Source organism: Ceratotherium simum, chromosome 31, assembly GCF_057802395.1.
Source record: "Ceratotherium simum simum isolate JZ-2026a chromosome 31, ASM5780239v1, whole genome shotgun sequence".
NCBI lineage: Eukaryota > Metazoa > Chordata > Mammalia > Perissodactyla > Rhinocerotidae > Ceratotherium > Ceratotherium simum.
This window is the reverse complement of record NC_141930.1, coordinates 18,836,266-18,852,114: the sequence shown is the minus strand read 5'-3', so window position 1 is coordinate 18,852,114 and position 15,849 is coordinate 18,836,266. Positions and strand designations below refer to the sequence as shown.

The following is a 15,849-nucleotide window of genomic DNA, read 5'->3' as shown; positions in this document are numbered from 1 at the left end:
TGATACATTTGCATCGATCCAGTCGCACACACTTATCTGTCATCAGGACAAGGTATATTTGAGATGGATGAGTAAGGCATTTAGAAAGATGGATGTCATTTCTGACTTAAAAGCCTTACAAGGAGTAAGGGAGTCACACAAAAGTGTCCCACTGTTCCATGATGTGCAAGAAAGAGTCTGTGTTGAACAAACAAATTTTGGAAAGGATCCATATTTTCTTTTCTTTCTACTCTTTTTTAGTCTAATGAGAAAAATGTATATACATATCTGTGTGTATATATAGGTATTGTGTCTATGCATATGTATGTATGTATATAAGGCATATTTTAAAAATTTGACTTTTTTTCTAGTGCATGTTAATAGCACTTCCATGTGCTAAGTTTCTAAAACCTTTCATTGCTTCTAATTTCAAGCTCCTAAAAAGTGTGAGACATGAAATATGTGGAAATAATTTTGAAAAGAAAATCATTATCAAGAGAACCATAAATTCTCTTAAGAATATAACAGAATCTCATTAAATCCTATGTCTGGCATTCCTTGGCTCAATTCAGGGGAAGTATGGAAAATGTGTGTACTCATTCATTTATTTATTCCGTCAACAGCTATCTATTTGGAGGTTTCTACTTGCTTGCCACTGGGGATATAGCGGTGAACAAGAAAGAAATGGCCTGCCCTCATGGAACTTGCAGCTTATTAGGAGAGAAAGGCATTAATCAAGTAATCATAAAGTTAACATAATTGAAAACTATGATAGGCGTTATATCCATGTGCTATGGGTGCATGTAATATGCTCGTGGTTGGGGGTGGGGAGTTTTGATCCAGTCTGGGAGGATAGAAATAGCTCTCTTCTTGCTTAAGCTGAGATTTGACGAATAACTAGCTGTTGTCCAGGTGAACAGTAAAGGGTGTAGCAGTGGAGATGGGGTTCTGGGTTTTCCAGGTAAAAGCATGTTAAAAGGCCCTGAGCTGCTACTACAAATGAGGCTTGGCCTTTGGGAGTTCTCGACTGTGCAGAAGATGTGGGGCAAGCATCAAAATTCACTACCCCTCACCAAATTGTTGCCCTCAAATTCTGGCTAGCTCTACCTTCCACGGCTTTTTAGTTAAGGTCTTTACAACTACAGTTATAGCAACATTACCTCACTCTTCCCTAGCACTTCCCATGTCCTTTGTGTGGGTGGGTTGGATAAAGTAATGAAATTCAAATTATTTTGCTACTTATTATCGCAGTAAAAAGGTTAATGGAAGAGATGACTAAACCGAGGTGCCTAGGCAATACAAGAGCTATACCTATTTTTCATGTAGCCCCTGCCTCTGTCTTTATGCTTCTCTCCCAATCCTTAGACCTCCATGATAAAAATGCATTTGTAAAAAAGCACTAAAATCTCCTTTGATTACATACTTCTTCTAAGGAGTGATAAACTTCATAATTATATCCAGAGAGGGATCTTCGATTTCTCTGGTTTCGCAAACTGCTTCCCTCTTCCAGTGCTTTCTGAAGATCTTCTATGAGGATCCTGGATTTGAAATGACAGACATGATGAAAATTGAATGGAGATAATATAAAAATCAAGCAACATCAAGAGAAAGTTATACATCTATGAAAAGAAGGACAGTGAAGATTGACATTTCTAAAAATACCAGATGTTGGGAAAATGTTCTTTTTTGGGAAACAAAAACTGTTAAACAAACAGTGTAATGAATATAAAATGTAAAATTATAGGAGATGTTCCCAAATTATAATAGTAATAATATCAACTATTGACTGAGCAGCTGCAAGAACCAAATGATGAGAATGAACACTTATATTTATTAAGGACCTACCAGACACTAGGTATTTTACATACACGATCTTAGTTAACAACCCTCTGAGGTAGATTTTATTGTTATCTCCATTTTACAATTGGGGCAACTCAGCCTCTAAAGGGATAAGAACTTGGCCTCGTCCCTCTGCTAGCGAGTGCAGAGCCAGAATTTGACCTTGGAATGTGAACCCAAATTCCAGTCTTTAGATTCCAAGTGCTGTGTGATATTATGAAAACTGAGACAAGACAAGCTGGTCCACACCCTTGCCACATCCCCCTTTCCTGCAGCTTCTATCTGTTCCCATCTCTTTCATCACTGAGAGGCTTGTCTCATGTCTTCACCCAGCACACCTGATCCAAAACTTGGAGAGAAAAGGGAGAGGAGGAAAGAAGCTACAAACCTCAAGAGGAAATTGAAGAAGTACCCAGAGTCTGATAAAGCTGTGTCACTGCCTGCCAGTGTCAAGACTGCCAAGAGAAGACAGGCTCAGCTAACGGAAGTGAATGCCCTCGGACAGCACAGGCTGAGGCCAGGGTGAGGGGCTCCAGGGCCACCGCAATGTGTGGAGCCAGCTGCAGCTGGGGCCGTCAGTGTTCCTGATGGACGTCTGAGCTGGATATAGGCTTGTCTTCCCAGTACTCACCCCTCTCCTCTAACTGGAGTGGAGGAACAGGCGCTCACTCACTTGGGGTACTTCAACTGTTGAAGAGCCCCTCAGTGATTTTTCTGGGCCTGGCAGTTAGCTAAAAAGCTTTGCTTTCGTATTCTATCTTCCAAAAGAACCTGTTGCTTAGTGGTTTAAGTGCTATTAAAAGAACATGTAATGGCATCTTTAAAGGACTTTCAAGGCTCATTTATATAAGCCACTTAATTTAAAAATTATCTTGAATTACCTGAATAAACGCTTTTTGGTTCATGAAGGAAGTAGAATTACTTAGGGTCATGCTGGGTGTAGGAAATTGCTTTTGATTTACTCATTCATTATTTACTGAGTATCCACCATGGACAAAATATTTAATTAGGAATTGATCATTGGCTTAATGGTCTTTTTGTTTCAATTTTTGACTTTAAAACTAGAAACATATTAATCATCAAGATAAAGTGGGGTGGCACAAACTAACTTGGTAGTTGCTTGCAGTGGCTCAAAATGTAAGTGGAGTGTTAAAGATTGTCAGTCTGAACACCATCTGTATTCATGATTTCTTTCCTCCAGGAAAGAAGTTACAGATGAAGGTAGGTTTGTATGGACTAAAGAACTGTACAATATTGTCAGTGTAGGTCTTAAGAACCAAATGAACCTCTATATCTTTGTCCAACCTTCCTGTGTTGTGAGAGATCTGAGATGGTCAGGAAAGACGCAAGTTTGATTAGGGCGGAGGCTGTGATAAGCTGTCAACATATTCCAGTTACTGCAGACAATCCTCAGATATGTTTCCCTCACTGGCACCATCTATCCATTTCTCCTGGCTACTTTTCTCTATCCCAGGAAACTAAGGAAAAAAAATAAATAGATTTGCCAAAGCCAGCAGTCTACATCAGAATCTCTTTCCGAATTTCCAGTTTAAAAGATAAAATACATAAATAAAATAAAATAAGAAATAAAAAGTTTTCAAAGGCTTAAGAAATTTTCAGAATGTTTACAAAATTGAGCTGTGGTGTGCTGCTTTTGCAGTATTTCCAAAGTGTACAGACCTTCTAAATACAAACAAGTGCAGATAACTCGTTTCCACTCAAGGTAAGAGCAATTCCTCACATTCATCACCAGAAAGTTCTGAAGTTCTGATGCTAATATGTCTGTTTGGCAGCTCTTGATAGAACAACCATTGTTCCCTTTAGAAAGGTAATACTTTCCCAGGAGGTTGAGTAGAAAAAACTATGCTTCTTGGGGCCAGCCCAATGGCGTAGTGGTTAAGTTCGCATGCTCCACTTCGGTGGCCCAGGGTTCGCAGGTTTGGATCCTGGGCGTGGACCTACACACCGCTAGTCAAGCCATGCTGTGACCACATCCCACATACAAAATAGAAGAAGATTGGCAGTGGATGTTAGCTCAGGGCCAACCTTCCTCACCAAAAAAAGAAAAAAATCCACAAAAACTATGCTTCTTAATTGATTAGATTCTCTATTATTTATCATTATCAAGTGATAAATGACTTAACATATTACTAATCCCGTAATGAAACGCCCATTCAGAGAATTGTCAAAATAATTCTAATGGATAATTGCTCCCACAAAAGATTTATCTTAACATTTTTTAGTTAAGTTTGCTAGCGTTTTCACCAAAGTAAGAAAATTATAAAGTTTTTCAGTTTGAGGTTGTATGGAATCACTCTAGTTGGGTATTAGCTTCTTTGATGAATAAACTCTTAATGCTTCTCAGCCTTATTTTTTTTATTATTATTATTTTTTGGTGAGGAGATGAGCCCTGTGCTAATATCTGCCAATCCTCCTCTTTTTTTTTTTTTTGCTGAGGAAGACTGGCCCTGGGCTAACATCTCTGCCCATCTTCCTCCACTTTATATGAGGCGCTGCCACAGCATGGCTTGCCAAGCTTTGCGTCGGTGCGTGCCCGGGATCCGAACCGGTGAACCCTGGGCAGCCACAGCAGAGCGTGTGCACTTAACCGCTTGCACCACCGGGCCGGCCCCCTCAGTCTTTAAAGTCTCCAAGTGCCCTAAATAGAGCGAATCATGGGAGCTCTAGTACTTATCCATTCATTTAGGCCAGTGATTCTCAAGCTGGGCTGCTTTAAAATCACCTGTGAGCTTTAAAAAATACGTCACACTGGGCCCTACGTAGACCAGAATCTCTGTGGATAGGTATCAGTCCTTTTTAAAAGCTCACCAGGTGATTTTCGTATATTATCAGGCTCAAACTTGGGCTAACAATCTGGAAACCAGTAATTTAGGCTAATTAAATCAGGAAACTTACTGCTATCAGTCCTCTCGGGTTCCATATTAAATAAAAATGGAAGAGAATATTAGAAAATGGCTGATCCTTGCTTCCTCTTTCCTCCCTGGAGTGTCTGTGCTAGATATGCTCAACTGCCTCTTAACACACATTCCTACTCACTTTATGGAATTCTAGTACTGTAAAGGCTGAGAAGTGAAAGCTACTTTCCCTTGACCTTCTTGCAGCGAGGGTTCTGGGTACAAATTTGTGAACTCTGGCAAGTTAGGAAGTTCAGAGCAAGAAGTCTCCTGCCGCTGTTGCTGCAGCCATGTTGAGGTTCCAGAGATGTGACTGTTCAGAGGTGGTTGGGTGGCTGGACTGAGCACTCCAGTGTCTAGCCACCTGCTTCATGGCCTGAGAACAATGGTAATGACAGTGGTGGCAGTAGCAACACAGCAACAGCTTCCCAACCTCTGGACTATCACATGAGGGAGAAGTAAACTTCTATTTCATTAACGCTATTGTGTTTTGGGGTCTGTCATGGGTTGAATTGGGTCCCCCTCAAAATTCATATGTTGAAGTCCTAATCCCCAGTACCTCAGAATGTGACCTTATTTGGAAATAGGGTTGTTGCAGATGTAATTAGTTAAGATGACGTCACTAGGATGGGCCCTAATCCAAAACGACTGGTGTCCTTACAAAAAGGGGGAAATTAGTTCAGTTTGGGAAGATGAAAAAGTTCTGGAAATGGATGGTGCTGATGGTTGCACAACAGTGTGGATGTACTTAATGCCACTGAATTGTATATTTAAAATGGTTAAAACAGTAAATTTTATGTTATGTATATTTTACCATAATTTAAAAAAAAGGGAGGCGGAATGTTAGGACACAAAGATAGACACACATAGAGGGAAGACAATTTGAAGAGACAAAGGGAGAAGAGCCATGTACAAACCAACGAGAGAGGCCTGGAACAGATCCTTCCCTCACAGCCCTCAGAAAAAACCAACCCTTGCAACACCTTGATTTCAGACTTCTAGGCTCCAGAATCATGAGACAATAAATTTTTGTTTTTTCAACCAGCCAGTCTCTGGTCCTTTGTTATGGGAGCCCTGGCAAACTAATACAGGGTCTTTGTTCAATAACTTAGACTGTGTCTTAATACAGGTCCTAAGAGACCAACCTGAAAATGAAAATAATTGTGATGTGGCAGGGCTAGTCCCATTTTTCTTGTCAAATAGTTGACTGGAAACCAGCAGATTGTTGAGAATGCTGTGAAATGGAGCCCCGAAATGGTTTCTGTAACTGTTGTATTTTCTTAGTCCTTTATGGCTGATTATTATTCCTACCCCAATTGTACGCTCCCCTATAATGGTGACTAGCACTATTAAGAACTTTCCAAGTGACGTCATCACTTGGTACAAAACCACCTCCTCAAAGTTTCCAGGGTGGGATGGGGAGGCTCAAAATTTAAAACTCCATTACCAGTTCTTACAGGTATTTAAATTACAAAATGATTAAAAATTTTTATGGCAGAATGAGTCATCTCATCTGTCACGTCATTGAGAGTGGTTGATCATCTAGGGACCAGACACAGGGGGTCACATTATCTCTGCTTTAAAAATGACTATAGCTATACATTATGTACAGTTGTACAGAGTAAATGATAATCTTTTGAAAATACTCCAGGCTACAATAATAAAAGTCAATTAAAATGATCTCTACCTACTGGTCCTGTGGAATTTAATGGACTCTTATGTGTTATTATCTTGGGACCAACAAAGTGAATAATTCTAAATGATTGTTCTCCATAAGGAGACAACTGGTTTAAAACGCTCATTTTTTAGACTTTATTCTCTGTGACATAAAGTGTGATATTTATTCTATATCAGTTCCAAATGACCTATATTTAATGGCAGGAAATAGAGACTTGTTAAAATAACTAGTATATTCTTTTCCACCGAATAATAATTAACAAAGCACATGAGTTGTTACTGAGCACCTATAGATATAATTACCAAGCTCTTTCCTGCCAGGCATTCAGAGAATCAAAGCACACCCTTAAAGCTATAGAATGACTAAAATATGTTCAATATGCACAATAGTTTTATGCACAGCTGTGACTCTACCCTGTTCTAGAAGCATAGATAAAATACCTCTCTGCAAAAAGTATATCAGTACTTTAATACAGCTGTAATTATCTTTCTGGCAGGGAAGTATTTGCGTGGTCCAGGGAGGGATGTCACTGCCACTTTGCACCACTTGGCCCAGCCTTCCACAGAGACTAGAGATCTCACATTATTGACTCACAGAGCCATGAATCCATCCCAGGCCCTGCCAGACATCATCAGGGATCTCTGTGCCAGTTTTGGCAGTGCAACCACTTGCTAAATAGTTGGAGTAGTTGAGGTTAGTCATTTACAATCATGCCTCTCTGCCCTGAAATCCTAGGATTCCAAATGAAAAGTAAGTCACTCCTTCCCATCTCATTAATTCACTACATTGAACTTCTCCCCCCAGATCCTGCATTGACTCTCCATCTCTCCACCACTTGCTTTTCTCTTGTCTGCTGGAATCCCTCTTTCATTGTAAATAAACTTCCTACGTTCTCCAGTCTCTTCAGAGAACTCTCTCTTCTCATATTCTTGCCCCAACAGAAACTAGACTATCTCAAGGACACAGATTCTTTTGTGGCTTTCTCTTCTTCCACTCCACATACCATGGGATCAGAATGGAGGGAGGTCAGCATTCTCCTGGGCTCGCATTTGTGCTTCCCCGTTGCTCTTCTAACTTCCTCATCCTCCTTTCATCATCACGCCATTCCTTGTTGCTTACCTCTAACTCCCGGCTACTTCCTGATATTCCTGTCCCAGGAGAACATTCTCTCCCTTCACCTCTAATTTTGCCATCAGCCAAGGAGAGTCAAGACTACTGTGATGATTCTTTGGTGATTAAGCCCACTCATTCTTGACCACATCAGCCTCAATGATCTCGTCACCAGCCTTAAATGTTCTACCCCATAACTCTTAACATCTAATAGCCTACACTTTGTCAAAACTTCCTTCCTTCCAATTTGTTGCCCTCAGTCATACTATACCTGTTTTCAATATAAAGCTCTTCATACCTTCCCTGATTCTTCCATTTTGTCCCATCATTCTTCCTAGATGCTCCTCCCTCCTACCCAGATTAGACCCCATGGATGAATACTTGAGCTAGTATCTCACTAGGAACCTCAACTTCCTTGCTACTCTGACCTTTCTGTGGTCCTATCCAACAAAACCTCAACCGTGAATCTGGGCTACAATCTCTCTTCTCTGCAACAACCACTTTTATTGGTTCTTACCCCAGTTTTCCTCTTGGCAACACTCTTCAACCCCTGTCTTTTCACTTTAAGTAGATAATTTTGCTTCTTACTTCATCCATAAAATTTAGCTGTCACTATGATCTCTTTCAACTTGTTGATTCTCCTCTCTATAATTTTAAATAGACCCATATTTACCTCTTCAGTCTTATAGGATAAGATATCCTTCCTACTCTTCAGACCCACTCCTCCACCTGCATATTCATTCCTGTCTCCTTCCCTACTGGTCCCTCCCCTCAGCCTCCATGCCAAAATTGCCCCTACCCAAACAAAGCCCAAATCTCAGTCATTGATGCTACATCTCCCTATAGTCGCTCCTCATTCTCTGCTGCTCTCCTTATTGGAACTTCTAAGAGCAGTGGTCGGCTCTTCTCCTATAGTGAGAAAACGGTAGTCTGTTCTCACCTCCTGTTCACTTCTCTGTCTTCTGCTCCTAACAGTCTAATCCCACCGTTAGAGTTGCCAACACAGTTTCCATTGCCGAATCCAAAGGAAACTGCTCAGTCCCTTTCTTGCTGGATATCCTGGCAGCACTTGGCACCATTGACGTTCCCTCTCTTGAAAGACTTTCATTTCTTCTTTGACTCCTGTGACTATCTTCCACTTGCTTCATTATTACTACTTAACTATTCCTAAAAACGAAAACAAAAAACCTCAACATATTCAAATCTGAATCTGTCTACTCATTTACCCAAGCTAGAAGACTTGGAGTCATCCTTGACTTCTTCCTCTTCTACCTACATCCAACCAAATGCGAGTCCAGGCGGTTTTGCCTCTGAACTGTTTTTTTGAGTGCTCTCCTGATCCCATTACTCTGGTCCTGACTCAGGGCCTCACTAGCTCTTACCTGGACTATTATTATAGTCTTCTACTGCCCCTGCACCCGGTGACATGTGGCTCCCTTGCTTATATCCTCCATTTGTGCAGCACCACCCACAGGATAAGGTCTGAGCTCCCATCGCTGTGCATCAAGTTCCCACAGCCTGGCCTCCCCTGTCTCTCCAGCTTCTTTCCTTTCTACTCTCTGACTTGCACTTTGTGCACTAATAACACTGAACTACATCAGTTCCCTGCACACATACCATGCTGCTTCTTCCCTTTGCTTGCACTGTCCCCTCCCCTGCCCCTCCCCCTCCCTCCCCTCCCCCATTACACTAAAAAGCTCACCAAAGATAAATATAACTGAAACACTGTGCTAGGTGCTCAGTAAATAACCTGAACACAGTTATCATTCAGTTCAGTTTAGTACAAATGAATTAAGCAAGTGAAAAAGAATGCTTACTTGTACTGGATGTTGGCTTCCTGTAAGAAGGCTAACAGGGCTTGGAAACCATTTTGGGGAATATGGACATCAGTAACTGTTCCCTCTGATACATAGGAGATACTGCTGGGCTGCCACAGGTCCACCTGTAGTGCAGGAACCAACCTATAATTCATATTCAGTGTAGGTGGGGAAAGATCCATGTCACAATGTCAAACACGTTATCTTGTTTGCATACAGTAACACCAAACACATTCTGGAATTAGACTCAGCGCTTGCCTCATCAGGGTAAAACTCCTATTTGATTTTGAATTTGATGTCTGAATTATATCCATACAGAATTTGATCACAGTTTACAAATAGTAGTTTAAAGACCAACGCATTAAAGCCACAAGGTAAAAATGAAATAAAATAGTTTTAAGTATAACTTTAATATTATTTAAAATTAATTATCACACATATATTTGAACAGTAAAAGAAAGATATAAATTACCCTTCATCCTATTGCACAAGCAAATTGTGGTCGACTGACAATGTTTGGTGACTTTAAATGGAACACTCTCCAGATGCCTCCTCCTTCCCCAATACATGTCTTTCACCAATTCCTACTCAACCTTCACATGTCAATAGAAACATCCCCTTCTCAGGGAGGACTCGTCAGCTAGGGTAGGTTTTTTTTGTCGTAGTTCTTAGAGCACCTTGTGCTTCTTTCATTATGTAATGTCCTCTTACCAGAATGTAAGCTCCACGAGGGCAATGGATTTGTCCATTTGGTTACCACCCCATTCCAAGTGCCTAGAATGGTGCCTTGTACATGTTAGCAACTCAATCATCATTTGTTGGATGCATGTAGACCCCACGTAGTAATTTCCTACATGTTCACCACGTGTTCAGTGTTTGTTCAGGAGAGCAGGAGCCATGTCTGTTTGGCTTACTGTAGTGTCCCCAGTGCCTTGTCTAGTGCTTTGCACCTGGTAGGAGCTCTACATTCCTTGAAAGAATGACCGTATTTAGCTGGGAGGGAGGAGAGCCCTATTTTCTGCACAAGCCTAGAACTACATTTTCAGTTAGGCATGGTTTGTCTGTACAGTCATGTCTCTGTCTTCTCTCTGCGGTGGGACTCCCTCTTCCTGCATGTCCAGTCTTGGTCTGTTGCAGGGCCTTGATCTCTGCTAAGCCCTTATCTGATAAGGTTTAGTTCCTTTATCTTCACTTGTGTGTCTGTGTCTGCATTCTGTGAGGGAACTCTAGAAGACTAAAAATACTTTGTGGCTCGAGGAAATACATCTCTAGTAGCAGAATTTAATCTGGAACCGAGTAGGGAGGCATTTATTTTTAGGATAAAAAGTCTACCTGTTTTCTTTCAAGCAGCCAACTCCTCCACTAACCTGCAAGGGCAAATCTGACTCAGCTAACATCTAGTCCAACGAGCACAGAAAAACAGGAGTGTGGGGCTGGAAGCGATGCTGAGAGGTCATTTGATCCATCTGTCAGCCCTTGGGCAAGGATACATCTAAAACTGAACCAAACTGTCCCCATTAGATGCATCTAAACTGCATCTAAACCTTTAAGTCTCCAAAAGGGGAGAGTCGACAACATCCTAATTTAACTCATATCCACATTAACAAGATTGTCGGACATTTTTATTAATCCCCCACACTGCAGCAGTTTCATTTTTTCTTGTTCCATTTTTCAGTGAGGAGTCGCTGGTTTCTCGCCTTTGTGAGATAAAGTACATTGGTATTTTTCACTTTTCTTTATACGTTAGATTTTCTAACCCTTTAATCATCTTTGGGACTTGTCTCTAAATCCATTACTGAGACAGATTTTGATATTAAGGTTTATCACTTAATGCCAGTGGAGATGAGGAAATAGTGCTGTATTCAGAGGGTAGAGAGCCACAGGAACCTAAAATAATATGAATAACTGCTCTGGATAGGAGTCCATAAGTGCTATTTTCTGTGGCACATGCTAAAATAAGAATCCTCATCCCACAGAAAAGAATAGCTTCCCCAGAGGAAAGATCCATGGAGGTAACATAGCCTACAGCATGATCTGGAGAAGGCTTCCTAGGAAACTAACATGTCATCAGAAAGCAATTGATCTAAAGGAAACCAAAAAAAAGAATTTATAAAATCATGAATTGTGTTTTGTTGAAATATTAGGAAAGTAAATTAAAATGAATTATCAGCTTTTCTCCAGTAATATTTTGGGAAAAGGATACTTGGATAAGCAACATGGATATTTCAGTCTCAGTGGCAGGCACACGCCTATATCAACATATAGGGGACAGTACTACTCATGTGAGATTTGTAAAGTGCCACCCACCTTATAGATATTTCTAATCTTTTCAATAACACCTTGAGAGAGGAGATAATTGTAGATACATTGATGAATGAGAAGACTCAGGATCCTAGAGGCAAAGCCACTTTCCCAAGGATGCATAGCTGTAAAATAGTGGAACAGGATATTCCTAACTCTGGTGCCCATAATTTACGGATGGGGAAAGTGTCGTCAGGATCTTCTGAGATCACCCCAGAAGCAGTAGCAACTTCCAACTTCCTGATTTAGTGTTTGAGAGGATGTGGTCAGTGGGTCTCACACCCTGGTCTTTCCTGTCAGAGGTTATTTGCCTTATAAGTTAATATGCAGGTATTTCAAAGTTTCAGTCGGTCCACTGTGGGCAGGTTACCATTAGTCATTTCCTTAGGGCCTGATCATATCTGGATGATGTGATAAACAGTCTTGAACTGCAAAGCTGGGTGACCCTGGATTATGATGACTACAAAGCATTAACCCCCTTGTCAGGATGGACTAAGGCTGTTGCCAACCCTCCCAGGTCTTTGCAGCAAACAGCCCTCTAGTATTCAAGGAAAGGGTGCTCTACTGCGGAGCCTTCTTGGCCTTGGAACCCGGTGGTTGTTCCCATGTGTGTCTTTCCTCATATGACTCCCAGTCACATATAGTCAGATCTGTTTAAGAAGTGGAGGCAGTTCAGTGTAAAGGCCACGAGTACGGACTTTGGAATCCCATGGCCCTGGCTGGAACGCTAGCTCTGGCAGCGTCAGCTCTGTGACTTTCGGGGAGCTTTTAACATTTCTGAGCCTCCGTTTCCTCATCCATACTGTGAAGACAACCTACCTACAGGCATCTTTTGTAGGACTAATTGGAATAATAGAAGTAAAGCACGTAGCAGAGAGTCTGGCACATAGTAAAAGCTCAAGAAATATTAGCTATTTGTTATTATTATTATTTGAAAAGCATACGAAAAGAAAAAATGGAAGCAGTAAAGATAAAGTTCTACTTCACATGTGTCTGGTTAAGATGAAGAATATGGTGAGATTGTCCCCTTGTTCAGAGAGATTAAAACCTACAGGTGGCTTGGCGGGTGGGGCGTGGGGGTGGAGCAATAAATAAACCAAGAATATGAACAAAGCTGGAATGTTTCCTAGCACAGGGGCAAATAGCTGGATTTGAAGCCACTCTAGTGTGGCAGTGAATTCCCTGGATTCTGGAGTCTGACTCCCCAGGATTAAATTCAGGCCTCCCCATTTGGCATCTGTGTGATTTAGGGCAAGTTCCTTAACCTCTCTGGGCCTCACGTCCTTCATCTGTAAAACGAAGATGATAATTACACTTCCTTCTTAATCAGTATTTGATAATGTTAGTGGTGGTGGTTGTTATTATTATGGGATTATAGAGATTATAGAAAATGCAGTGATGAAAAGCATGAATTCTAGAACCAGTCAGGCTGAGTTTGAATCCCGGTTCTGCCACTTATTAGCTAAGTGACTTTGGGCAGTTTACTTTAGCTCTCTGCACTTCAGTTTCCTCATTTACAAAGTGGGGTTATGAATAGTATATTTTTCACAGATTTGTTAGGCTTGAATTAATTAATACCTATAAAGTACTTAAAACCGGACCTGGTGACTAGCAGGCAGTCATTAAATAATAAATGATTCAAAATTCAAAAATAATTTCTTTGCAATTAAAAAGAGTCCTATTTCTGTCTGGCACTGCGGTCATGGCTCCTCTGGTTCTCGTGCTCTGCTTACTCATTGGCCTAGTCTGGCCTCTGGGAAGCACCCACCTGTCTTTTAGGCCCGGGGTTGATCATACATCTGGTTTAGGTGTCACAGGAGGGGTGATTAGTGTCTTCCAGCAGCTTTGGGGTGAGTCCTACATGTGGTGTGGGAAGACATCTGAGGTGTTTCTTCAACTCGGCAACAGATGGCCTGCCTCCCAGCTGCCCGAAGTAACACAGAAGCATGGGAGAGGACGGTCCTGCTCTATATGGACTCTCATTTTTTGTTGGTTTGAAAAAGTGTTAGTTAGGCGGTGCACTTACGTGTCACATAACAGGTTTCTAATAAGACACTTTGATATCCAGTTTGCAGTCAACTAGTGTTTGATTATTTTACATAATCATATTAATTCCATATTAGCACACATAAAATCTTAATGCACTGAAAAGTACCCTCTCTTATTTACCCTTAAAATTGTCTTTTTGGTCCAGACCCATTTACCCTTCTTGAATCTTCTCTTAGGATCTTTGTCTATGACCTCCTGCGAGGCTTCTCTGACCACCAAGTTTAGGTCAAGTACCTTTGTTATCTGCTTTTATGCAACTTTTAATTATATCTCATTTTTATAATTATTATATTAGTTTCCTATGGCTAACACAACAAATTGCAACAAACCGGATGGGTTAAAACAACAGAGATTTATTTTCTCCAGTTCTCACAGGAGGCCAGAAGTCCAAAATCCAGGTGTTGGCAGGGCCATGCTCTCTCTGAAGGCTCTGGGGGAGGATCCTTCCTTGTCTCTTCCAGCTTCTGGTGGCTCCAGGCATTCCTTGGCTTGTTGGGGCCACATCACTCCAATCTCTGCCTCTCTCCTTACGTGGTCTTTTCCTCTTCTGTGTCTTCTAAGGATACTTGTGCTTGGATTTAGGGCCCATCTGGGTGAGCTAGGGTGTTTTCATCTTGAGATCCTTAAGTACGTCTGAAAAGACTTTCTAAATGAGGTCACATTCACAGGTTCCAGGGGTTAGGGCACGGACATACCTTTTGGAGGGCCACCATTCAACCCACTACAATTGTCATATTAACATCTGTTTTCCCCATTATTTCCATGAGAGTGGAAACTGTGGAATTCCTTTTTTTCCCCTCATGCTATACCCCAGTGCTTAGAATCGTGCATGACACATAATAAGCACTAAAGAAATATTTTGTAGATGGAATAAATGAAATCACGCATTTTTTTCTTTCCTCTTTTTTCAAATATGTACTTTCTCCAAGACTGCTGCAGAGCATTTGTAGATTCTTATTCTAGTTCCTTTCACCAAGAAATTGATATGGTGGTCCACTTAAATTTTGTCCACTCACCCCACTTCTCAACTCACAAGTCCTTAGTTTTGAATTTTTATTACGTTTAAGTGTAATCTTAGAATATGCTGCTTCTTAGGTCATAGCACTACAACCTTTTCTGATGACTGTGGTGGCCACGTCAGTTACACAGTTAAAGAAATGCTGATTTTTCATGGTATTATTTGTGCTTGCTCTACTTCTTGTGACTCGTCAACATTTCAAATATTGGTGAGCCGCTAGAAGGGAAACTTGGCTAGAGATTATGGTCTCCTCTAAAGCAAAGGCATTTGGCAGGTTGTTAAATTTCTGGGGCTAATTTCACCCAGCTCCCATCCTCTCTCTGCCAGCCCAGAAGCATTTTTCAAGTTATCACTTCCCTGAAGCACAGCCCCAATAAATCCAACAAAAGGCTCCAGAAACTTAGGCAACTAAGTCTCTTGTTTCACCATTAAAGAAAGATGAAAATATATTAATTAACTAATTAGGAATTAAAATAGTCATAAATATTAGTGGATGCCCAATAGTGGAATAAAATTAGATCAGTCCAAATGAAAGCTCTTCTTATAAATTTCAGTATCATAGAAATTAATACTACTAGCCTGAGTACTAGTCATCAGAAAAGCATTATTCCTGCGACATTAGGTAAAGGTGGGAAGGCCTGGTAAAGCTTTGTTTTGGTGCCCAAGTTTTCCCTCTAATCTCTTCAAGGCCAAATGCTGATAGACATAATCAGATAGTAATTAATCATTAATCAAAACAAAGCATATATGTTGGAAAAGAAAAAGATTCCTAACTTTTCCCTAAACTATTAATTAGTACATTCACCAATTCGAAAGGATTGTTGAAGCCCATCAGTCAAAGACTCTCAGAACATATGGGGAGTCAAAAAAACTTTGGGTTATTGGCTTGTTGCAAGAAGGGGTAATCGCTGAAGGAGGGTGTTAGAAAGAATTTATGGGATTTGGGCTTGTGTTAGGTGATTTTATGGAGGGTTTAAGGAACTGGGATTTTTCTCCGGATTGAATGCTATCAGAAAGATGGGTAATTTTATCATTGGATATCTTAGTAATTTTATCTAGAAGGTGGGAGAAACAAAGTGGGGCTAAAGCTATAATTGATAAAGAAGCAGTAGTCACTTATATCAGCCAAAAGGGGATGTTTGG

At 40.8% G+C, this 15,849-nt stretch overlaps 1 protein-coding gene across 1 annotated transcript in view; it reads right to left on the bottom strand.

Annotated features, from left to right (window-relative positions):
• Nucleotides 1-15,849, bottom strand: part of CPA6 (carboxypeptidase A6) — a 270,901-nt gene that overhangs the window by 69,569 nt on the left and 185,483 nt on the right. Inside the window, exons 3-4 of the mRNA XM_004436260.2 lie at nucleotides 9,339-9,463; nucleotides 1,403-1,517 (exon numbers count right to left, since the gene is read on the bottom strand). Coding sequence (XP_004436317.1) covers nucleotides 1,403-1,517; nucleotides 9,339-9,463 — 240 coding nt within the window. The remainder of the gene's footprint in view (nucleotides 1-1,402; nucleotides 1,518-9,338; nucleotides 9,464-15,849) is intronic.